This window comes from Argopecten irradians, chromosome 13, assembly GCF_041381155.1.
Source record: "Argopecten irradians isolate NY chromosome 13, Ai_NY, whole genome shotgun sequence".
NCBI classification, from domain to species: Eukaryota; Metazoa; Mollusca; class Bivalvia; order Pectinida; family Pectinidae; genus Argopecten; species Argopecten irradians.
The window spans coordinates 2,763,702-2,791,401 of NC_091146.1; the positions used below are offsets into that span (position 1 = coordinate 2,763,702).

Genomic DNA, 27,700 nt, shown 5'->3' on the forward strand with positions numbered 1-27,700 from the left:
CCTTTGTTTCACTCTATCAGAGTAACCTCCCTTTGTTTCACTCTGTCAGTTACTTCATTTTGTTTCACTTTATCAGAGTTACTTCGCTTTGTTTCACTATATCAAAGTTACCTCCTTTTGTTTCACTCTATCAAAGTTACCTCCCTTTGTTTCACTCTATCAAAGTTACCTCCCTTTGTTTCACTCTATCAAAGTTACCTCCCTTTGTTTCACTCTATCAAAGTTACCTCAAAGTTACCTCCCTTTGTTTCACTCTATCAAAGTTACCTCCCTTTGTTTCACTCTATCAAAGTTACCTTCAAAGTTACCTCCCTTTGTTTAACTCTATCAAAGTTACCTCCCTTTGTTTCACTCTATCAAAGTTACCTCCCTTTGTTTCACTCTATCAGAGTTACCTCCCTTTGTTTCACTCTATCAAAGTTACCTCCCTTTGTTTCACTCTATCAGAGTTACCTCCCTTTGTTTCACTCTATCAGAGTTACCTCCCTTTGTTTCACTTTATCAAAGTTACCTCCCTTTGTTTCACTCTATCAAAGTTACCTCCCTTTGTTTCACTCTATCAAAGTTACCTCCCTTTGTTTCACTCCATCAATAAACTACAAATATAAGTTTAGTTACTTTAATGTCCTATTAACAGCCAAGGTCATGTTAGGACGTGCCAGGTTTGTTGGTGGAGGAAAGCCAGTGTGCCCACAGAAAAACTACTGACCAGTCGCCAGTACCTGGCAGCCGCTCCATTTGGGCTCGAGACCCAGAGGTGCAGGGCTTGTGGTCATATTTCGAGACATCTAAACCACTTGGCCACTGCAGCCCCACAAATGTAAGTACTGAGTGAAACAAAGGGAAGTAACTCTGATAGATCAAAATGGTAAAATTATACATAAATAGTATTTCATTGTGTTCTATACTGTGTAAAATGAATTATTCGAGCAAACTCTGTGGTTTGGAGGTTTCAAATCATTCGTGAATAAAAATGTTTGTAGAGAGCCGATGAAAGGATGACAATAATGGCATTATTTGTAAAGTTTTTTTTTTTTTTTTTTTTTTTTTTTTTAAAGATTTGTGGTTCCATACATGTAGCATTCACGCAATCAACAAATATTTTTACTCAACGAAATTTTCCTGTTATACAGTCGTGCGCATATTATCCAGTGAATAGTAAGGATAATAATAGTAATGTTATTTATTATCCAGTGAATGTAATATTCGTGTCACTACATACGGGTGATTTAATACCTTTATACAGTGTACCTGTGTAGAACCTTCTAGAATTACCTGGTAAGTGTAATGTAATTACTGTCATATTTCTATCTGCGATAAATGTATCAGTAGCCTTGTTTAAATTCCACAGTGGAAAATATTTTGTAGATTCTTATTTGATAGCAATTCGTGGTAGAATTGTTTATGCACTGTCAATTTCTCAGCATATATTTCTGGTGTCTTTCATATTTAATACTTTAATACATTTCATATATGAATAAAGCAAACTTGTATTATCCGCCATGAATAAAAACAACGATTATAGAGCATATGGAGAACAAATTAGGATCAAATTACGACATTTAAAGACGGGTTGATGATCGAAACATTAAACAGCAGATTACCCGAAAGTGACATTAAAAGAAATGTTGATATCAACTGAAATATGACATTAACTGAAATATGACATTAGATGATTATATGACTGCTCTGAATAAATGTGACATAAAAAGAAATGTTGACATTAACTGAAATATGACATTAGATGATCATATGACTGCTCCGAAATTTGATTTTAAAATGACTAACATGATGATATTAACCAAATTGTGACATTAAAAGGAATATTGACATTAACAAAAATATGACATTAACAGAAATATGACATTCACAGAAATATGACATTAAACAAAAACCTTGTAGATTAAAATGACACATACAATAACATGTTAATATTAAAAGCAAAATGGGTAACTATTGATATTAAACATAAAATACTGATAATAACATATATGTGACATTAATGACATTTACATAGAAATATGACATGTAAAAAGATGAAGATCAGCAGTATTCAGGGATACACAATCAGTAACATAATACTAAGTTAATACTACTGTCATCTACTCCATACTTTGATCATGGATATGAAAACTTTGATCAGGATTGATACATGGCCACCCTAAACCCTGTTGTAGCTTGTCTATAAATATCTCCAGCAGAATGTAATACTATAAGTAAAATACAAGCACACTAAAATCATAGCCCTATCATGTTGCTACATATATTCCAACCAATCACAATACAGTATCCTGGCTGGTTTAATTATTTCAACCAATCACAATACAGTATCCTGGCTGGTTAAGTATTTCAACCAATCACAATACAGTATCCTGACTGGTTTAAATATTCCAACCAATCACAATACAGTATCCTGGCTGGTCTAATTATTCCAACCAATCACAATACAGTATCCTGACTGGTTAAGTATTTCAACCAATCACAATAGAGTATCCTGACTGGTTAAGTATTTCAACCAATCACAATACAGTATCCTGACTGGTTTAAATATTCCAACCAATCACAATACAGTATCCTGGCTGGTCTAATTATTCCAACCAATCACAATACAGTATCCTGGCTGGTTTAAGTATTCCAACCAATCACAATACAGTATCCTGGCTGGTTTAAATATTCCAACCAATCACAATACAGTATCCTGGCTGGTCTAATTATTCCAACCAATCACAATACAGTATCCTGGCTGGTCTAATTATTCCAACCAATCACAATACAGTATCCTGGCTAGTCTAATTATTCCAACCAATCACAATACAGTATCCTGGCTGGTTTAAGTATTCCAACCAATCACAATACAGTATCCTGGCTGTGGTTTAAGTAATCAAGTGATATAACATTTTACATTATAGCCAGTATACCAATCCAACAGTGATCCAGGTCTATAAAATCTAATGTCCACATCTCTCATGATTTCCTTACCGACAATGACCTTTCAATTGTCGAGAACAGATTCAGCATCTGTGAACATTAGTTCCTGTATCAACGTGACACAGTGTATTCTTCTCACACGATCACTGGTCCCTCCCAGCACATCAGTATCTATCCTGGTTCACTTTCATCTTAACATTATCTACACAAAGCACTGATACTGTTGTATATCCTTGGTTAACTCATAGTTGATCATCACACTTCGTTTCCACGACAACAAAGCCTAAGGTTCAGCCAGGGCCATACACATAAGTTTGTATCTAGGGCAACCAAGTCTAATGTTACTGAAGGCTAAAATACTATGTTTCAATGGCTATGATCAATTACTGATGGGTTCATGGCAACACAAATTTACTCCAGTCACCATAGCAACCCACATCTACTCCTGTTACCATGGTAACGAACTGGCTCCACTATTGACTCTATTTTTCAGAACATGTCTATCACATACATCATGTATCTGGGCTTCATTTTTGTTGTGAAATTCACACAAAATTTTTCCTACAATTACAATCACTGATTTTCCTGTTATTCCCCTTAAATCCTATTCCACCGCGACCAGGACTATACAGGTTTTTATCAGTATTCTTATCCACTAAAGTTTTATTGTACATTATTGTTTAATCTCCCCTTGTAGGAGAGACGTGGATCAGCTAAAATCATTCTCATCGTCTATATAATCCTCCAGTTCTTCGTCATTAAAATCCTCATCAAAGTTATCTCTATTTCTTCTGTCTTTCACTAAAAAAAGAGAAAGACATCAACTTTACTAAAATGTCAGCATGACATGAAAGTTTTATTAATGGGACTCATTCAAATACTACATGATACCTGATAGCATTTGTCTGCGACTTTTGTTTCTATTAGTGATGGAATGACATTAAAAGATATTTTAATGTCATTTCAGTGGGAAGATTACAAAGAGTTATTTTCCATCACCACTGGAGATACTAGTCCCACACAAACGTTGTCGGGTATCACATGGTACGTGATTTAGTCACATTAAAGTAAAAAGTTAATGTAAATCAGACTGTGTTAAATTATTGTCGTTGTATTTCTCATTTCCTGTAGCATTCTTTGTAAAAGAACAGAACTTCATCAATTTTAAAGTATTGAAAAAGTTTTAGAAATTAGCAGAAAAAGAGTAAAACCTATGATATTGAAATATCAAATTATCTTCCCAGCAAATTAAAGTGGAATAGTCTGCTGTTTGGGAGGATGAGGGGTATAGGAGCCTTGTGAGAGAATACATTTCGTTATTACTGTATTCGACCCAATAAGTGCCCATGTCCCTATAAGCGCCCCTCCCCCTTTTTAAGGCCTCAATTTCAATTGTCCATGCATAAATAAAGACCAAAATTACACAAAACTGTATAGATTTGCAATAATTTTGTCAAGTTTGATAAGCACCTTTTCATTTTTCAATTTTTCAAACGGCCATGGGCGCTTATTGGGTTGAATACGGTACTATACATACATGTGCCAGCTTTGTCACACTCTCGATGTCCTTTACACGCCCTCATTTCGTTGAGTTGGTCGTGAAGCTGCTGTAGGACGCCGTAATTCACATTATGGATAGCATTGGTCTCCTGAAACACAAGGATGTATCAGTAACAAGAAATCCCTCATTAAATAGTCACTCAAAGGAAACAGGGATCAATTCTCTACTTTTCTTTCTTTTCCTCCTGCTTTGAAGGATTTGATTCACACATGTAAACTACATCAAATCAATCTCGTGAAAAAACAAGTTTTCATTATCAAAACTCAAGATGATCAACTGACATCCATGTACATTGTACTATACTGAAAAAATAATGATAACAAACTTGTCAAAATCCTAGATTGTTGCCTGTTGGCCTTCTTGTCGCCCAATTTGTCCAAAAAGGCAACATGAATTTAGAGGAAGATCCCTTTAATACTTTTTTGAGAAATAGTGATGAGAAAAGTTATTAATGGGGGGGGGGGGGATGAATCATGAAACATAGCTTTTTGTTAGAGCCCATCAATCATCATCAATAGCCTAAATAGGGGATGGGTCATTGACCCTGGGGATTTGTCAGAGCCCACCATCATCAATAGCCTAAATAGGGGATGGGTCATTGACCCCGGGGATTTGTCAGAGCCCACCATCATTAATAGCCTTAAAGGGGGATGGGTCATTGACCCCCGGGGATTTGTCAGAGCCCACCATCATCAATAGCCTTAAAGAAGGATGGATCATTGACCCCCGGGGATTTGTCAGAGCCCACCATCATCAACAGCCTTAAAGGGGGATGGGTCATTGACCCCCGGGGATTTGTTGTCAGAGCCACCCATCACCATCATCAATAGCCTTAAAGGGGGATGGGTCATTGACCCCCGGGGATTTGTCAGAGCCCACCATCATCAATAGCCTTAAAGGGGGATGGGTCATTGACCCCCGGGGATTTGTCAGAGCCCACCATCATCAATAGCCTTAAAGGGGGATGGGTCATTGACCCCCGGGGATTTGTCAGAGCCCACCATCATCAATAGCCTTAAAGGGGGATGGGTCATTGACCCCCGGGGATTTGTCAGAGCCCACCATCATCAATAGCCCAAATTCTGATGAGGGTTGGCTAAAAACAAATTCGGATAGAATTTATAAATATCTAATTAATGTGGATAGAATTAATTATCATCAGAATATTGGTCAATAATGTTTTTAATGAATTTATAAACATCAGACTTGAGTTGAGCAGTAAAGTTTCTCGTACCTGGAAGGGGTCAGTTAGAAGGTCGTAGTAGCTGATGAAGTTGTTGATGAATTCACAGTACAGGAGATCGTGTGTTTGGTTAATTGTCCTGAGACACCAGTACGTGTTGTTATTAGAGTTGGTACAGTAACAGAAAGGTCCGTCTGAAACAGAAGGATTCTCTAATAGATATTCAGAAGATAAAGAGTTTGTGGTAAATAATTCCTTGTTTGTTATATATATATATATAAAATATGTAAACAACATATTTCTCATTCATTAAAAACGATATGCCATGTTAAATTAATTTAAACTTTCAATCTCATCTTTACATACACATTTCTCAATGACCAGGGCCCAGTTTCTTAAACATTCCTTAACTTTTAGTAATTCTGTAACTTAAAGATGCTCCATCGCTGACAAACGGTAATTTTCTCTATCAAAAGCAGAAGCAGACAATTTAGTATTTTATTTCAGTTACAAAAGTTTCTTACTTTACACCATTACCACCATTGAAAAGTTAGTGCTTCTAATTTTACTTCAAGTTAAAAATATGAAAAATAATTAATCGATCCCGAAAAAATTCTGTGACACTATGTCCAATATGGAATGCAGTAATGATTGCGCATGCACAGAGAGCAAAATAATTATTTTAAATTATTTTCTCTAAGTTAAAGGATTAAACTTTGATGTTAAGAAATGTGTCGGGATCAATGAAACTCACTCAGCCCTGATATAGAGAATTCCTTTCCCTTGCTTATTCAGTTTTCTAAAGACCTTAGCTGTACAATGTTACACGATTTTGTGTAACTGAATGTAAATATTTTCTCACTATTAATTCCTTATAAAACATTCAACGAGTACAGCTATCTTGATTGTTGGAGTAATAAGCTGGCTCTGAGCTAATACAAATTTGTGAATATTACAATCACAGATCATGATAAAGTGTTGTGTATTTACTAGTAATGAAATCAAGAAATAGATACCTCTTAGAAGATTTAAACAAGACAATCACAATCAGTTATTTATTCAATAAACATTTTGAAGTTATATTTACATAATCTCTAACTGCCTATAAACCAAAGATGGAGGAGGGGAGATAACTCAATTTGTGTTACTCGAAAAAAATTACATCCAACGAAGACATAAGAACATAAAACTATTAATGACATATATATTAGATATGCTCTACTATTCTCGTTAGCTAATTTGCTATCACATGCATGCAGGGAAATATATACCATACCAACTTGGTAATTCTATTACTCAATGAAGACAAGGTCCATATTTCTATTGTGGCATCACGACCAGGTCAATATAGCTATATACCTTTAGTTATATTTACTGGTTTACCACCTACGGGACTCCACCACTTATAAAAAATAGTCGATATTGTGATTGTAAGCGACGTTCTAATATCAATTTTTCCAGGAAGATCAATTTTTTTTGGGAAGATAAACTGACTTTCTTTACATATTTCTTCAATAGTTAGCATTAGAAAAAATTTATTTCAAATTAGTTTTTATCAAACCTGATATAAATATTAAGTAAAATTAATGTTTTTATCATATCTAATTAGATATATAGTACCTTTGATTTAGTACATATATATGGCATTATAACTCGTTGGTTGGATCGTTAATAATGACCGAGGTCAATACCAGGGTGGTATAACACCATATAGACCTCAACAAAGGTCCATATTTGATAAACCAATGTATATGAAGCATATATATAGTATCAAGAGGCGTAAATAGCACAACAAGCAAGCTGAGTGTGAATAGCTCATCAGATATATAGGTGACAAAGGAAAAGACGACATTGTATGTTATTTTTTAAATGAATCATTTCTACAGTTTCATCCTACAATTCTGCATCCGTGTACTTGACCTACTCATCAAACTTTAGATCTGTATGAAGTGAAACCTGTTTTATAAAAACCACACAGTCTTAAACCTATCTATAAAAACCACACAGTCTTAAACCTGTCTATAAAGACAACAGTCTTAAACCTATCTATAAAAACCACAGTCTTAAACCTGTCTATAAAGACAACACAGTCTAAACCTGTCTATAAGGCAACAGTCTAAACCTGTCTATAAAGACAACACAGTCTAAACCTGTCAATAAAGACAACACAGTCTTAAAACTGTCTATAAAGACAACACAGTCTTAAACCTGTCTATAAAGACAACACAGTCTAAAACCTGTCTATAAAGACTACAGAGTCTTAAACTTATCTATAAAGACAACACAGTCTAAAACCTGTCTATAAAGACAACACAGTCTTAAACCTGTCTATAAAGACAACACAGTCTTAAACCTATCTATAAAAAACAACACAGTCTAAAACCTGTCTATAAAGACAACACAGTCTTAAACCTGTCTTTAAAGACAACAGTCTAAACCTGTCTATAAAGACAACAGTCTTAAACCTGTCTATAAAGACAACACAGTCTAAACCTGTCTATAAAGACAACACAGTCTTAAACCTGTCTATAAAGACAACACAGTCTTAAACCTGTCTATAAAGACCACAGAGTCTTAAACCTGTCTATAAAGACTACAGAGTCTTAAACTGTCTATAAAGACAACACAGTCTTAAACCTGTCTATAAAGACAACACAGTCTAAAACCTGTCTATAAAGACAACACAGTCTAAACCTATTTATAAAGACAACACAGTCTAAAACCTGTCTATAAAGACAACACAGTCTTAAACCTGTCTATAAAGACAACACAGTCTTAAACCTGTCTATAAAGACTACAGAGTCTTAAACCTATCTATAAAAACCACAGTCTTAAACCTGTCTATAAAGACAACACAGTCTAAACCTGTCTATAAGGCAACAGTCTAAACCTGTCTATAAAGACAACACAGTCTAAACCTGTCAATAAAGACAACACAGTCTTAAAAACTGTCTATAAAGACAACACAGTCTTAAACCTGTCTATAAAGACAACACAGTGTAAAACCTGTCTATAAAGACTACAGAGTCTTAAACCTATCTATAAAGACAACACAGTCTAAAACCTGTCTATAAAGACAACACAGTCTTAAACCTGTCTATAAAGACAACACAGTCTTAAACCTATCTATAAAAACAACACAGTCTAAAACCTGTCTATAAAGACAACACAGTCTGAAAACCTGTCTTTAAAGACAACAGTCTAAACCTGTCTATAAAGACAACAGTCTTAAACCTGTCTATAAAGACAACACAGTCTAAACCTGTCTATAAAGACAACACAGTCTTAAACCTGTCTATAAAGACAACACAGTCTTAAACCTGTCTATAAAGACCACAGAGTCTTAAACCTGTCTATAAAGACTACAGAGTCTTAAACTGTCTATAAAGACAACACAGTCTTAAACCTGTCTATAAAGACAACACAGTCTAAAACCTGTCTATAAAGACAACACAGTCTAAACCTATTTATAAAGACAACACAGTCTAAAACCTGTCTATAAAGACAACACAGTCTAAACCTGTCTATAAAGACAACACAGTCTTAAACCTGTCTATAAAGACAACACAGTCTTAAACCTGTCTATAAAGACCACAGAGTCTTAAACCTGTCTATAAAGACTACAGAGTCTTAAACTGTCTATAAAGACAACACAGTCTTAAACCTGTCTATAAAGACAACACAGTCTAAAACCTGTCTATAAAGACAACACAGTCTAAACCTATTTTATAAAGACAACACAGTCTAAAACCTGTCTATAAAGACAACACAGTCTTAAACCTGTCTATAAAGACAACACAGTCTTAAACCTGTCTATAAAGACAACAGTCTTAAACCTGTCTATAAAGACATCACAGTCTTTAACCTGTCTATAAAGACAACACAGTCTAAACCTGTCTATAAAGACAACACAGTATTAAACCTGTCTATAAAGACTACAGAGTCTTAAACCTATCTATAAAGACAACACATTCTAAAACCTGTCTATAAAGACAACACAGTCTTAAACCTGTCTATAAAGACAACACAGTCTTAAACCTGTCTATAAAGACAACAGTCTTAAACCTGTCTATAAAGACAACAGTCTTAAACCTGTCTATAAAGACAACACAGTCTAAAACCTGTCTATAAAGACAACACAGTCTTAAACCTGTCTATAAAGACAACACAGTCTTAAACCTGTCTATAAAGACAACACAGTGTAAAACCTGTCTATAAAGACAACACAGTCTTAAACCTGTCTATAAAGACAACACAGTCTTAAACCTGTCTATAAAGACAACACAGTCTTAAACCTGTCTATAAAGACAACACAGTGTAAAACCTGTCTATAAAGACAACACAGTCTTAAACCTGTCTATAAAGACAACACAGTCTTAAACCTGTCTATAAAGACAACACAGTCTTAAACCTGTCTATAAAGACAACACAGTCTTAAACCTGTCTATAAAGACAACACAGTCTTAAACCTGTCTATAAAGACAACACAGTGTAAAACCTGTCTATAAAGACAACACAGTCTAAAACCTGTCTATAAAGACAACACAGTCTTAAACCTGTCTATAAAGACAACACAGTCTTAAACCTGTCTATAAAGACAACACAGTCTTAAACCTGTCTATAAAGACAACACAGTCTTAAACCTGTCTATAAAGACAACACAGTCTTAAACCTGTCTATAAAGACAACAGTCTTAAACCTGTCTATAAAGACAACACAGTCTAAAACCTGTTTATAAAGACAACAAAGTCTTAAACCATTCTGTATAGACCAGAGTCTTAAACCTGTCTAGAAAGACAACACAGTCTTAAACCTGTCAATAAAGACAACAGTCTTAAACCCGTTTATTGAAATTTAAACCCTAAGAAATTGAAGCAGGCGTTGGTTGATACACAGAATTAGTGGCTGAGACAGGTTTTACTGTAATGTGGACAAATTAACTGATCACAAAATTGAGTCACACAACATAGTGATGTTAGTGTTCCAGATCTACAGGTTTGATTTACTGTAGTTTAGGATTGTACATCAAAATGATTTTTTTCTTTTAATAAGAGCATGTTGTTAAAGAATTAAATAAGGCCCAAAAAAAATGTCTGTTTAGGGTTACCCAACCGACCCTAATTTTTTACCCCCGACCCTATTTGTTTATAAAGACAACAGTCTTAAACCTGTCTATAAAGACAACACAGTCTAAACCTGTCTATAAAGACAACACAGTCTTAAACCTGTCTATAAAGACAACACAGTCTTAAACCTGTCTATAAAGACAACACAGTGTAAAACCTGTCTATAAAAACCACACAGTCTTAAACCTGTCTATAAAGACAACACAGTCTAAAACCTGTCTATAAAGACAACACAGTCTTAAACCTGTCTATAAAGACACACAGTCTTAAACCTGTCTATAAAGACAACACAGTGTAAAACCTGTCTATAAAGACAACACAGTCTAAAACCTGTCTATAAAGACAACACAGTCTAAAACCTGTCTATAAAGACAACACAGTCTTAAACCTGTCTATAAAGACAACACAGTCTTAAACCTGTCTATAAAGACAACACAGTCTTAAACCTGTCTATAAAGACAACAGTCTTAAACCTGTCTATAAAGACAACACAGTCTTAAACCTGTCTATAAAGACAACACAGTCTTAAACCTGTCTATAAAGACAACACAGTCTAAACCTGTCTATAAAGACAACACAGTCTTAAACCTGTCTATAAAGACAACACAGTCTAAAACCTGTCTATAAAGACAACACAGTCTTAAACCTGTCAATAAAGACAACAGTCTTAAACCCGTTTATTGAAATTTAAACCCTAAGAAATTGAAGCAGGCGTTGGTTGATACACAGAATTAGTGGCTGAGACAGGTTTTACTGTAATGTGGACAAATTAACTGATCACAAAATTGAGTCACACAACATAGTGATGTTAGTGTTCCAGATCTACAGGTTTGATTTACTGTAGTTTAGGATTGTACATCAAAATGATTTTTTTCTTTTAATAAGAGCATGTTGTTAAAGAATTAAATAAGGCCCAAAAAAAATGTCTGTTTAGGGTTACCCCACCGACCCTAATTTTTTACCCCCGACCCTATTTTGTTTTCCCCACTTTTCCAGGAAAAAAAAAAAGTCAGGATTTTGATCTCAGACTCAGGTTCCAGCCAGAACTTTAGAGTGAATGACACTAAAAAAAACAAGAGATCCCAGAGGGATCTTGGCGCCCACCAAAGATTGATCTATGTCTGACAAATGAAAGAGGGATCTTTTCTCTGCTTTTCAAACTTACAATTCTTTTTTCTGCTTTTCAAACTTTAAACTATCAAAATCCAAGATGGTGGTCGCAAAATGCAATAGGCAGAACTAGGGTCCTAGAGGAACCTACATATGATATTTGAGAACAATCCCTTCAATACTTTCTGAGAAATAGCGGTAACAAACTTTAACTATCAAAATCCAAGATGGCCACCGGTCGGCCATCTTGTTGACCGATCAGTCCCAAAATGCAATATGCACAACTGGGGTCCTAGGGGAACCTACATATGAAATTTGAGAAAGATCCCTTCAGTGCTTTCTGAGAAATAGCGGTAACAAACTTTAACTATCAAAATCCAAGATGGCTACCTGGCGGCCATCTTGTTGACCGATCAGTCCCAAAATGCAATATGCACAACTGGGGTCCTAGGGGAACCTACATATGAAATTTGAGAAAGATCCCTTTAGTGCTTTTTGAGAAATAGCGGTAACAAACTTTAACTATCAAAATCCAAGATGGCTACCTGGCGGCCATCTTGTTGACTGATCAGTCCCAAAATGCAATATGCACTACTAGGGTCCTAGGGGAACCTACATATGAAATTTGAGAACAATCCCTTCAATACTTTCTGAGATATAGCCGTAACAAACTTTAACTATCAAAATCCAAGATGGCCACCGTCGGCCATCTTGTTGACCGATCAGTCCCAAAATGCAATATGCACAACTAGGGTCCTAGGGGAACCTACATATGAAATTTGAGAAAGATTCCTTCAGTGCTTTCTGAGAATTAGCGGTAACAAACTTTAACTATCAAAATCCAAGATGGCGGCTTGTTCGGCCATCTTGTTGACCGATCAGTCCCAAAATGCAATATGCACAACTAGGGTCCTACGGGAACCTACATATGAAATTTGAGAAAGATCCCTTCAATACTTTATGAGAAATAGCGGTAACAAACTTTAACTATCAAAATCCAAGATGGCTGCCTGGCGGCCATCTTGTTGACCGATCAGTCCCAAAATACAATATGCACAACTAGGGTCCTAGGGGAACCTACATATGAAATTTGAGAAAGATCCCTTCAGTGCTTTCTGAGAAATAGCGGTAACAAACTTTAACTATCAAAATCCAAGATGGCTACCTGGCGGCCATCTTGTTGACCGATCAGTCCCAAAATGCAATATGCACTACTAGGGTCCTAGGGGAACCTACATATGAAATTTGAGAAAGATCCCTTCAGTACTTTCTGAGAATTAGCGGTAACAAACTTTAACTATCAAAATCCAAGATGGCGGCTGGTCGGCCATCTTGTTGACCGATCAGTCCCAAAATGCAATATGCACAACTAGGGTCCTAGGGGAACCTACATATGAAATTTGAGAACAATCCCTTCAGTGCTTTCTGAGAAATAGCGCTAACAAACTTTAACTATCAAAATCCAAGATGGCTACCTGGCGGCCATCTTGTTGACCGATCAGTCCCAAAATGCAATATGCACTACTAGGGTCCTAGGGGAACCTACATATGAAATTTGAGAAAGATCCCTTCAGTACTTTCTGAGAATTAGCGGTAACAAACTTTAACTATCAAAATCCAAGATGGCGGCTGGTCGGCCATCTTGTTGACCGATCAGTCCCAAAATGCAATATGCACAACTAGGGTCCTAGGGGAACCTACATATGAAATTTGAGAAAGATCCCTTCAGTACTTTCTGAGAAATAGCGGTAACAAACTTTAACTATCAAAATCCAAGATGGCTGCCTGGCGGCCATCTTGTTGACCGATCAGTCCCAAAATACAATATGCACAACTAGGGTCCTAGGGGAACCTACATATGAAATTTGGAGAAAGATCCCTTCAGTACTTTTAGAGAAATAGCGGTAACAAGAATTGTTAACGGACGGACGGACGGACGGACGGAAGGACGGACGGACGGACGGACGGAAGGACGGACGGACGACGGACCACGGACGAAAGGCGATTTGAATAGCCCACCATCTGATGATGGTGGGCTAAAAAAAAAGAAAAAGAAAAACCCCGACCTACCAACCCTATTTTTTTTGTGCGAATGTAACCCTAAACAGACATTTTTTTTTCTTTTTTAGGCCTAAATATGTGATTATTTCCCCATTGTTACATTATAAGATGTATACGGTTAGGTTGTATGTCAACCTATAACAGTACTTATAGATATTCCATTTCATACCCTGTGATAATCAAGCATGACACTTGACTTTGTTTCTTCAGCTACAGAAACTATGACTTTTTTATTACACAAGTTTTCAATAATTGTTCAAAAATTAGAATTTGTTTAAAAAATGTTTAGATTGTAAATATTTTTTTTTTTTGTGTAAATATTTAAGTCTTACAAATCATATGGAATTATACTCTACAACATCCAAAACGGGATGAAATTGATTTTAAAAATGCAACAAACAAAAGTTTAGAACTTAAGTTGTAGCAGCAGGGCAGATTACAGATAACTAAACCTCTAAAGGTAGGAGAGTAGAATTGGGGGTTATATATAGTAACATATATCAGTAAGTTTCTTCTGAAGGGTAGTAAACAAATAAATATAAAATGCAAAAGCAAAGCATCACATTTAAAATTAATCATTCTTCAACTAGAATGAATACTGGAGAAAACAGGAATATGTAATCTGAAGCTGTTAAGCTCTAACATAACTATAGCAACAGCCTGGGGTCAAAAGAGGTGAGAGGTCATGGGGTTAACTGGCTTACTGGTCCAAAGTGGAGCAGTTTTCCAATGGGAGTTGTCCATCAGAGCACAGTCCATGTCTCCGCGTTTGCAGGCAGGGTGTTTCTTGCGGCGAATTTTTTCATATGGCGGCAGATTCCACTTAGCTGCTATCAGGGTACAACGAAAGGAAGCCATGTACAAAGGGGAGATAACTCTAGTCTTACTTGTACAGCAAAACAATAAAGTAACAACTTGTCTTTTTCAGAAATAGAAATAAAAAATAATTCTTATATTTTGTTAGTGGCTCTATTCTACTTTCAGTTTCCCTTTTAATCTATGTTAAACTAGATCGGAAATATCCGGCTATGAACTCCCATCTGGTCAAGCGTATGAATATTTCACAATACTGACAATACTGGTACATATGACATATACTTAAGCCTATACTTAACAGTCAAATAATTTCAAAAGTAGTGTCAAAGTTGTGTGGTCTTTAAATTCCAATAGTATGATCGTGTTGACAAAATAGCATGCATTGAAAAATATCCTTGCAAAGTTTTCATTTTTTTCTTGTTTTAATCTGTTTTTGGGTGGAACTATATCCAGAAGCTATGTTAAGGCTGTTCTGTTTTATTAAGCTTGGTGACATCAACACTAGCGCAAATGGGAAATTTTAAAGATATATACACTTATTGTTTTGAATTTGAATAATCGTAATGGAAATATAAGTAATAAACTGTTACCAGATTGGACATACAGTTGATATGAAGCCAAACTCTCAGTTATATAAATATTCATGGCGCCCTAACGGGCACCATTCTATCTATCTTCCTTCCGGATGGGCTTCATATCAACTGAGGTACATTGTATGTTTAATCTACCTGGTAACAGTATATTGCTAAAGTTTATCATCTAAGCTTAATAACTCCTGCCATTTCCGTGTGGATGGCTGGCTCCCAAAGCATTGTCTAATATTTCTCTCAATTTCTCAAGGGTAACAATGCAACATTGAAATAAAATATATTATAATCAAGTTACGAGTTCAATAATTTGATATGCAACGAGCCTTTTGAAATATAAGTAAAACTTTTAAATTTCATCTCCATATAAAACAGTAGATATCTGGCTCCGATTTGCCGTTTCTGTCTAATGAGACAATCATGCGACATCATATATAGATTATAACATCAAAACTACATGTGATGTCATAATATTGTTATTACACATGTGTCTTATGATGTTTATAACATGGCCATATGACATGGCTGGACGGGTCAGTTATGCGATAAAGAAAGTTTCATTTATAATCTGAAGTGCCATTTACCAGTTCAATATATAATACTAACAACGATATATACCGTATTCGACCCAATAAGCGCCCAGGGCGTTTGAAAAATTGAAATATGAAAAAGTGCTAATAAGACGAAATTATTGCAAATCTAGACAGTTTTGTGTAGTTTTGGTCTTTGTTTAAGCGTGGACAATTGAAATCGAGGCCTCAAAAAGGGGGAGGGGCGCTTATAGGGACATGGGCGCTTATTGGGTGGAATACGGTAGTTAGTATAGATATGGTTTTGAGCCATTGAAAATGAGAGAAATAATTTGTTAATAATTACATGACTCCTGGTTCAACAGATTTTTTTTAATAGGCGGAATCATAGAACGAGGGATAAAACTAATATATAATGGAGAATTCAAAATAACCCAAAGCACGCAGATACATATACAGCAAAGAGTTATACAGTGGAACTCGGTTAATACAAACTCGAAGGGACCGAGATAAAACTTGGAGATATTCGAGTGTTCGAATTAAGCGAGTTCTCATGTCTACTGACGATCTCTTTACTTGGTATATATAGACTAGTTCCATGTTCTTAAAACGATGTGAACAAGAGAGATGTCAACAAGAGAGATGTAGTTGCAAAATTATAACACAAAAATCGAGATATCTATTTTGAAATGCCGTTCTATGGTAGATTTATGAAAAAGAAATTGGCATTTTCCGCGATCTCGATGTCCAAAAAATCTCAATTCGAGTTATAAGAACATTTTATGTATGATTTTTGTCATTCGGACCCAACATTTACGGACAGCCGGAACCGGCAAAGTAGTTCGTATTAAGCCCGGTTTGCAAATAATCCGAGTTTGTATCAACCAAATTTCACTGTAAATAAAACAAGTAGCCCAATGGCTTTAATAGTCATCTGTTCACCTTTGAAAAATAATTAGTTTTTCAAGATGGTGACTTTTGCATCCATCCTTTTCAGATTGACCCAAAATATAACAATACTCCGTCGAGATCACGTCAGGATAATTTCAACAAAATAACAAACTGTTAGAAATTAAGAAGTTAAAAATGTGAAAAGTTTACGGACGGCACATGACACAAGACAGAGTATGGAAGGCACACGACGTACACCGACAGATGAAGCACAATGGGGCAGATGACCTATTAATAAGAAATTAAAAAAAGGAGATACGTTATGCTTGATTTTCAAATTTTGATCTTTATAGAAATTTCGGTTCAATTTTGTCACCATGAATATCTAATGAGCTGTCCACGTTATCTAACTATTATGGGTTGTCTTACAAGTCCATAGGGGCGGTGTTTTCCAGTGAGTATCGTCCATAAGATAACATTCCATTTGCTCTCGCTTGCAAGCCGGATGGTTCATTCGACGCATTTTTTTGTTACGAGGTAGATTCCATGTGCGAGCTAATACAAGAATTGGTGAAACCAAAGAAAAAAATCTTTGATTGTTAGATGAGGAAGACACAAAGAGAAATAGCTCATAAAATTATGATGATTGTGAAAGGTATGTTTTCGTAATTGTTGCAGTCTTATTCAATATTAACATGTTACAGAGTTATTTCCCCTTACATATCAAAATTCATTGAGATGTGTCATAAAGTTGTGTATGAAAATAACGCCCTTTTCTCACATAATTCACAAGGATATCCCATGGTTTCTAGGGATAAGATAACTCTATCTTACACAGGGGGGTGTATGACAGCTCTCACGCACTAGACAGTTACATGACGTCATTATTACATACGACATATCCCCATCAAGCGTTGTAGATGACTTCATTAATTTTGATGCATTAAGACATCTTGCAATAATAGGGCGATGAAAAAGCTGGAAAGCAACTAAAATTTCATCAATTTTTCTACTAAGTAAGGGAGAATAAGAATCAAACATGGGTCTGTCAAGTGGACAGGGATATATCTCATCCCTCGTGAAAAATTTTGGCTTCTCAACTCTCCGGAAGCGTTGGGTTGATAAGCCAAAATCTTTCACTCCGGTTGAGATATCCCTGTCCATTTGACAGATCCATGTAAGATTCTATTATTCTATGACGTTACCCGATATACCTATCCATAAGGGGAGATACAGAATGGATAAAACCAAAAATTATCAAACTAAGTAGACCTGGGAAGAGACATGCCTACAAAGACTTCAAAATACTTCGAAAGTACTTTTTATATAATAAGTAGCCTTCTACTCAAAAATCTAAGCAATACTTTGAAAGAAATAAAATCCCACATAATTTATAAACTACACTTCTTGAAAATAAACTTCATGCATGTTACCTTCAAATTATCAAACTTAATGTGCAATTATAATAATTAATCAGTATTTCGTTATTTTCTATTTTATGACTAATTGTTTACTTTGAAAAGATATTTTTTTCTTGCATATTACAGAGTTATCTCCCCTTGCAGGTAGGTATTGATTGTGATGTCATGTGTTTGCAAGCTTAACGACATACTTTTCGGAAACAAAAATGTGAATTGGGCTCACAAAATAATGACATAACAATCGATACCTACCCGCAAGGGAGCTAACTCTGTAATATGCAAAGATGGAATAGAATTAGCTGCAGGACGTTGTAGATTTGAACTTTGGCACAGAATGTGTTACAATAAACAATTAGGATCTTATTGAATGTCTACATATACTGCTAGTGTCTAACCCTCTTGTCATCAGATACAAATCATAACTGTTTTTTGTAATTGCTTTTTTTTTTTTTTTTTTTTTTCACAACGCTCTATCAATTGCAGCAATAATTCCTAAATGTGCTAAAACTGCAAATAAACATAAAAAGCAAAAACACAAGTTCTGAGAATGCTTTCTATTCTACTGCTACCCATAACATAACAAAACAAGAGATCCCAGAGGGATCTTGGCGCCCACCAAAGAATGATCTATGTCTGACAACAGAAAGAGGGATCTTTTCCCTGCTTTTCAAACTTTTACTACATACTATATATGAAACTTGAGAAAGATCCTTTCAGTACTTTCTGACATATATAGCAGAAACAAACTTCAATTATCAAAATCCAAGATGGCTACCTGTCGATCATCTTGCTGACCGATAAGTCCGAAAATGCACTAGACCCCTTCAGGAACCTGCACATGAAATTTGAGAAAAAAACCTTCATTACTTTCTGTGAAATAGCGGTAACAAACTTTAACTATCAACATCCAAGATGGCCGCCCTTCGGCCATCTTGTTGACCGATCTGTCCCAAAATGCAATATGCACAACTAGGGTCCTAGGGGAACCTACATATGAAATTTGAGAAAAATTCCTTCAGTACTTTCTGGGAAATAGCGTTAACAAACTTTAACTATCAAAATCCAAGATGGCCGCCGGTGGACTATCTTGTTGACAGATTGGTCCCAAAATGCAATATGCACAACTAGGGCCCTAGGAGAACCTACATATGAAATTTGAGAAAGATCCCTTCACAACTTTCTGAGAAATAGCGGTAACAAACTTAAACTATCAAAATCCAAGATGGCCGCCAGTCGGCCATCTTGTTGACCGATTGGTCCCAAAATGCAATATGCACAACTAGGGCCCTAGGGGAACCTACATGTGAAATTTGAGAAAGATCCCTTCACAACTTTCTGAGAAATAGCGGTAACAAACTTAAACTATCTAAATCCAAGATGGCCGCCAGGTGGCCATCTTGTTGTCTGATCGGTCCAAAAATGCAATATGCACAACTAGGGCCCTAGGGTAACCTACATATGAAATTTGAGAAAGATCCCTTCAGTACTTTTTGAGAAATAGCGGTAACAAACTTTAACTATCAAAATCCAAGATGGCTGCCTGGCGGCCATCTTGTTGACCGATTGGTCCCAAAATGCAATATGCACAACTAGGGCCCTAGGGGAACCTACATGTGAAATTTGAGAAAGATCCCTTCACAACTTTTTGAAAAATAGCGGTAACAAACTTTTACTATCAAAATCCAAGATGGCTGCCAGTCGGCCATCTTGTTGACAGATTGGTCCCAAAATGCAATATGCACAACTAGGGCCCTAGGGGAACCTACATATGAAATTTGAGAAAGATCCCTTCACAACTTTCTGAGAAATAGCGGTAACAAACTTAAACTATCAAAATCCAAGATGGCCGCCAGTCGGCCATCTTGTTGACAGATTGGTCCCAAAATGCAATATGCACAACTAGGGCCCTAGGGGAACCTACATGTGAAATTTGAGAAAGATCCCTTCACAACTTTCTGAGAAATAGCGGTAACAAACTTTAACTATCAAAATCCAAGATGGCCGCCAGTCGGCCATCTTGTTGACCGATTGGTCCCAAAATGCAATATGCACAACTAGGGCCCTAGGGGAACCTACATGTGAAATTTGAGAAAGATTCCTTCACAACTTTCTGAAAAATAGCGGTAACAAACTTTAACTATCAAAATCCAAGATGGCCGCCAGTCGGCCATCTTGTTGACCGATTGGTCCCAAAATGCAATATGCACAACTAGGGCCCTAGGGGAACCTACATGTGAAATTTGAGAAAGATCCCTTCACAACTTTCTGAGAAATAGCGGTAACAAACTTAAACTATCAAAATCCAAGATGGCTGCCAGTCGGCCATCTTGTTGACAGATTGGTCCCAAAATGTAATATGCACAACTAGGCCCTAGGGGAACCTACATGTGAAATTTGAGAAAGATCCCTTCACAACTTTCTGAGAAATAGCGGTAACAAACTTTAACTATCAAAATCCAAGATGGCCGCCAGTCGGCCATCTTGTTGACCGATCAGTCCCAAAATGCAATATGCACAACTAGGGCCCTAGGGGAACCTACATGTGAAATTTGAGAAAGATTCCTTCAGTACTTTGTGAGAAATAGCGGTAACAAGAATTGTTAACGGACGGACGGACGGACGGACGGACGGACGGACGGAAGGACGGAAGGACGGAAGGACGGACGGACGGACGACGGACCACGGACGAAAGGCGATTTGAATAGCCCACCATCTGATGATGGTGGGCTAACAAAGTTGTAGTCAAATTAATTAAATAACATTGAGTTGTTAAAAATTTGAAAAGAAAATTATTTGAAATAAAAGGGGACAAAGCGACTGGAAACAAGACAAAACAAGAGGCCTAGAAGCCTTATCCATATGTTACATGTTTAGTGGACGGAGAACAGACGGATTCATGACTGGCAACACGAGACAAAGGTTACAAAAATAAGATGAAACTGTTTTGATACTAATTTTGTTTTAAATAATTTGTTGATATAATACCTATAAGGTTACCTCCCTTGTTAATAGATCACCTCCCATACTCATTGGATTATCTCCTTTATTTACCATACATCCCCACCCCACCACCACACACACTTAACCAATTTATTACCCACCTTGCTCACATAATGAAAAATTTGCTTACTGTAAAGCTTTTTTACCAACTGAAAGGAACTCAACTAATGCATGACTCCCTTATTTAATATATTACACTTCATCTTATTAACCTTTTGCATTACTTTTGCATGTTAATCTCCCTTGTTTTCTGTGTTACCTCCTTTGTTTTCTGTATTATCTCCCTTGTTTTTCTGTATTACCTCCCTTGTTTTCTGTATTATCTCTGTATTATCTCCCTTGTTTTCTGTATTATCTCCCATGTTTTCTGTATTATCTCCCTTGTCTTCTGTATTACCTCTCTTGTTTACTGTATTATCTCCTTTGTTTTCTGTATTATCTCCCATGTTTTCTGTATCACCTCCCTTGTTTTCTGTATTATCTCCCATGTTTTCTGTATTATCTCCCTTGTTTTCTGTATTATCTCCCATGTTTTCTGTATTATCTCCCTTGTCTTCTGTATTACCTCTCTTGTTTACTGTATTATCTCCTTTGTTTTCTGTATTATCTCCCTTGTTTTCTGTATCACCTCCCTTGTTTTCTGTATTATCTCTGTATTATCTCCTTTGTTTTCTGTATTATCTCCCTTGCTTTCTGTATTATCTCCCATGTTTTCTGTATTATCTCCCATGTTTTCTGTATTACCTCTCTTGTTTACTGTATTATCTCCTTTGTTTTCTGTATTATCTCCCATGTTTTCTGTATAATCTTCCTTGTTTTCTGTATTTTCTTCCTTGTTTTCTGTATTATCTCTGTATTATCTCCCTTGTTTTCTGTATTATCTCCCATGTTATCTGTATTATCTCCCTTGTTTTCTGTATTACCTCCCTTGTTTTCTGTATTACTTACTGAGTGAAATGCCCTGTCTATACTAAGAATGAATCAGCCTTTGTGTCAGTATGTATAGTGTTTTATTTTTACACAGCTGTAGATATATTTTGTTGGTACACCTTTGGTGTGTCCACGAGTAGTGAACTAGTCTGCTATCAACAAATGACAGTGCTATACTTACAATCCCACAGCGGTGGGGTTCTCCAATGTGTGTGGTCATGAGTGAAACAATTCATGTCTGGTCTATTACAATCCCGATTCTTCCTCCTTTTTCTAAATTTTCTTCTTTTTCTTTCTTTCCTTTTATCTTTCCTGCGTTGCCTTTTATCCCTGATTGTGTCCCTGTTCAACAAACACATAGTAAAACAGTAAAATAAATACTGTACAGTTACACAAATAATTAAATATTAATTACATAATTTTGAATAAACCAATACTTTATTTCCTTTACACAGGCAAAATTTCTTACCTGAAATTGACCTGAAACAAGCAGAATACTATATTTCAGGTTAAAAACTGAACTGAATTTCATCTAAAATGAATCTGAATTTCTCTTTGATCAGAAAAAGACTTTACCTGAATTTCTGATTCTTTTAAGGTTATGTCTCCTTCCAGTCATTTTCAGGTAAATTTTACGTCAATGTCATTTCCTGGTTGATTTTATGTCAATGTCATTTCCTGGTAAATTTCATATCAATCTCATTTCCTGGTCGATTTTATGTCAATGTCATTTGGTAAATGGTACATTTGTATCACTTGACAGTATTTTTGAATTGTAGCCATTTTTGAGTAGATCAGGGGTTGCAATCACAGTGCTGAGGAATGTTTGGTGAGTTTGGTCATTTGTATAGATATTTTAATGACACAGATTTTGTTTGGAATACAGTAGATATTATTCTTCATATTTTAAACTTTATTGACCATAAGAAATGAGTGTGACCACCCAAAAATACCAGAGGCGCCTTAACTACTTCTAAACCATGAACTTTGTGGATATAAAGGACTGGATCCAGTTCATAGCAAGGAGCTTATGGCCCTAACCATGACAAAGGATCAGGTCAACAGGCTACTAGGGTGCAGTATCTACACATGTTTAAAACCTCTTTCAACACTTACAGTCGGGTAATGCTACTATAAGGAGAGAACCTATCAAAGTCTTATAAGAAGTCACAGAAAAGAAATTAATCCTCTGACAAAAAGTCACATTTTAACAAGCATTTTTCACCATTTAACATATTGTTCAACTTTTAAGTACCTGAAAATATATGTTAATAGATGTTGTAATGACTGATATTGATGGAAATATCAATCAAAGATTGTTTTGCTATTTAATGATAATTTTTAATGATCCACATTCAAACAGGTTCACATTCTTCAACTCTAAGAACATCACCATCAGTGGGTCGAATTACAGTCAAACTTCCCATGGGATACAAAAAAGGAGTTTTTCTTATAGCTAAGTGGAAGCTATACACTAGTCAAATTATGTTGGGTTAGGTCAAAGCTTGTCTAATTAAGCATGTGGTCTTTATACAGAGGTAGTAGCAAAGGCAGTGGTCTTTATACAGAGGTAGTTGCTAAGGCAGTAGTCTTTTATAGAGGTAGTTTGGTAGCAGTGGTCTTTACACAGAGTAGTTGGGTAGCAGTGGTCTTTATACAGAGGAGTTGTAGCAGTGTCTTTATACAGAGGGTAGCTAAGGCAGTGGTCTTTATACAGAGGTGGTTGCTAAGGCAGTGGTCTTTTACACTAAGCAGTGGTCTTTATACAGAGGTAGTTGCTAAGGCAGTTGTCTTTACACAGGCAGGCTTTATACAGAGGTAGTAACTAAGGCAGTGGTCTTTATACAGAGGTAGGTACAGAGGTCAGTTGCTAAGGCAGTGGTCTTTATGGTCATACAAGGTGTGGTCTTTATACAGAGGTAGTTGCTAAGGCAGTGGTCTTTATACAGAGGAAGTAGCTAAGGCAGTGGTCTTTATACAGAGGAAGTAGCTAAGGCAGTGGTCTTTTATACAGAGGTAGTTGCTAAGGAAGTGGTCTTTATACAGAGGAAGCAGCTAAGGCAGTGGTCTTTATACAGAGGAAGTAGCTAAGGCAGTGGTCTTTATACAGAGGTAGTTGCTAAGGCAGTGGTCTTTATACAGAGGTAGTTGCTAAGGCAGTGGTCTTATTACAGAGGTAGTTTTCTAAGGCAGTGGTCATTACACAGAGGTAGTTGCTAAGGTAGTAGTCTTTATACAGAAGTAGTTTCTAAGGCAGTGGTCTTTACACAGAGGTAGTTAAATAAGGCAGGTTTTATCGTGTTTTACTTACGTTAAGTTGTCATCACAATCACAGTCAGGGTCGAGCAGGTCAGTAGTATCGTAACCATCCATGTTGTCAAGGTAACCAGGACCATCGACATCGTCGCCGAATTGTGACAGGTATGAGTCTTTAGGTTTGGTGATCTTTAGGTGACGTCGATATGTCTAAAAAGAAAATCATGTACATCAAATGCATTAAATTCTTGTTACATCGTATAAGTAAGCACTGGCTTATTATAGAAACGACAAAAATCTTAGTATCAACACTGCTTCAAAGTACCCGTTCGGAAAAAACAATGTTGGGGTCACATGCGCTGGATAATAAATTACAACAGACAATCAAAATAATATCACACATCTACCAATTTAAACTGTAAGAATTCATTAGTTGGTGTGATTCGATTATGAATTTGTCAAAATTATTTTAATTCTAGAAACTCTGATAATTTGGATCAATATATACTATTTCTTGACCTTCTTTTCAAATGTGTGAATCCATACATGTTATACATAGTATATTGTACAAATAGGCCCTGCTCGAAAAGGTTAGACCCCTAGGCTAGGACTGCAGTTGCCCTTGTCACTTGGACTTTCATTACTGTTCCATCATCAAACGGATATGATAATTCTTAAATTAGCCATTTAACATTGGTCAGATGTGGGTCCAGCGGGCCTGGGGGCTTCTTTGGGCACCCTTCAATATGTTTCAGTCAAGAGTGTATCTACAGACTTAACAAACCGACTCCGGTTTTACATGACGAGTAACTTTATCCAAACCACAAGGAGGGCCAATTTTTACACATGCTAGTACGTAGGAGGCAGGCCCTACTCTACATATACCATCTGTACTCATCACCCTAAATACGAACAGTTATACAAACAATGGTAGGTCAATAGGGTTATGTTATTATAACTGGTAGTGCAATTGTTAATTTACGTTGAAAATGATAGCTTATATATATTTAATTATAAAAATTAATCAAAATACCCAAGTTGTATAATTAACTTATACAATTTATTTCAAAATTATGGAGAAAAATCATATGTCATCCACTTATTCTTTTCATTTAATTTATTTCTTTTTTTTTACCAACTGGCTTTTTACATATATTCAGAAAACCTGATTTTCTATGACTATGTATTTAAAAATACCATATTAACAATGTGGAATTTGTACATTAAAATCTAAATTATTTTTGATTATAAATTTATTACATGTATTATTGGTTAAAGTCTAAGGTTGTGACAGACATGATTGATTTAACGCATCTGTAAAAGCTCCCGTCAGCTTCACTCTTCAAGGCTGTATGTCATTGACAATCAATTGAGGTGCGGTGTATTCTGCATCCAATTACTATATATATGGTTTGACAGCTAGTTTTTACCTCATCCCACATCTACACCCCCCCACCTCCCCCGGGAAATGGTTTTTGTTCTTGATTTACCCAGGCTCTACAAAAACCAAACATGTACATGTTATCTTAATAAGATGGTTACTTTTGTGTTTCAAAACTCTAACAAACCTATTATGATTTTTAAAAGGTAAAGTGTATTTGTTTGTCTTAACAAACTTACATTGAATCTAGTTATACAATCAACTTATGTATATTAAAGTTACTGCATACCCATTTATCATAAAAGCGTGCAAACAAAGAAGACCAACGATTCTGCCATATGGCCGATATTTCGATGGTCACCTTGAGGTACCCAGTATCTGTTATTGCTGGATTACTGTGGCTTTCCTGTATGTTGGAACATGTGTTTAAATTATTGGACCTTGACGACAATATACGCGTCAAGATAAACTTGCGGGGTTGGGGATCATAAAACATATTGTGTATTCACCACGGTAATTAAGAATCAAATACATACTGGAAATTGGGTACTTGTATGGTTAGACTATACATGTTAGCTTAGTTCATAAAGTTTGTAGAGGATTTATTCTGACATAGATCTTTCATAAGACGTTCTGTTTTTAAATAAAGAAATATGTTACATTAAGCTATTTTTAAGTTTACACATACTTTTAGAACTTGATTTATCAAAGAAAAATATTATAAAAGTGTATATTTTATTGAACAGACTATCTTCACAGGGACGTTGTCGGCTAGAAAACCGATTGTTAGGGACAAAAATCTTTTTATTTAATATGCTATTTATTACACAGGTATTTGATTTGTATTACTATTAGCTTTAAATTATTAAAGAACACAGTGTATCTAAAGACAACAATAGGACTGGTTTTTGCCGTTTGCTGCAAGATTGTAGCCTCAAAAGTACTTTTAGACAGATCAATATTGGCTACTACGTCTTAGTAGGCCGGGTACGAATATTCGTTCTAGTTTTTGCCGCAATTTCAAAGTTGTTTTTGACTTATATTTACTATTTCATGTAATAATTTAATGCCAATTTTACCCAATAATAACATTGAATTTTGTAAACGTAATTATAGGAAAATTTAAGTTATTAATTGGGAAACTAACTGATATAAACATTAAAATACGACATATACGTTAATTTAATAACTGGATAAAAATGTAATTATATATATATATTGTAATAGTTGTAATTCTACCGCTGCTATATATGTCCAAATGTAGACAGCAGGACCAAGTGTTGGAAGGTACCAAGGTTTCCATGAGCCATTCCCAAGATAATTTGTTTGATTTATTAGATAACGCCCTATTATACTTACGCGGTGTGCTGCGCGTGTGAAGTGCAGGTATGCATTTTGGAAGACTCCGGTATATTCGTGTAGTGTCTTTTTGTATAGTGGAACCGGTTTACCTTGTTATAGTATCGTATCACTTAAAAACAAACTTCCGAAGACACCAAGTAACACACCCAGACCAGTAACATTATACAGACATAGGGCGAACCAGTCATTTCACTCCCTGTATGCTGAGCTCTAAGCAGGAGCATAAACTACCTCTTTTTAGACTATGGTGTGTCTCGGAGAGGGGACATACCCAGAGCCTTCCTCACACGGGCGAGCGCTCAACTGAACAAGGGTGTCAAGGGATACCTAAGAAGAGGAAAGTATGTTAGGAAGAAAGATTAGGTAAGATCCTAAGTTAAGTCGCCTTTTACAATCATGCAATAGGGACAGAAGGCACAATTCTAAAGCCCTACCTGCAGGGCCACTGTTGAAGGTTTACAGGCTCGGTTTTGGAGAACCCCCTGTATCAACAGTGTTTCATGGCCGTCGCGAGTCAGCAACAGTACGTCAGGGTCTCCTAGCACAATAACGTACAT

General features: G+C 36.0%; 1 protein-coding gene across 1 annotated transcript; it reads right to left on the reverse strand.

The window, feature by feature from the left end:
- Positions 1 to 1,096: 1,096 nt before the first annotated feature.
- Positions 1,097 to 27,700, reverse strand: LOC138306598 (extracellular sulfatase Sulf-1-like). Its single transcript, XM_069247035.1, has 7 exons — positions 27,578 to 27,700; positions 24,456 to 24,610; positions 22,326 to 22,486; positions 14,674 to 14,799; positions 5,724 to 5,866; positions 4,466 to 4,577; positions 1,097 to 3,729 (listed from the first exon to the last, which is right to left on the reverse strand). The coding sequence occupies exons 1-7, from the start codon at positions 27,698 to 27,700 to the stop codon at positions 3,638 to 3,640; spliced, it is 912 nt and encodes a 303-aa protein (XP_069103136.1). The 3' UTR covers positions 1,097 to 3,637.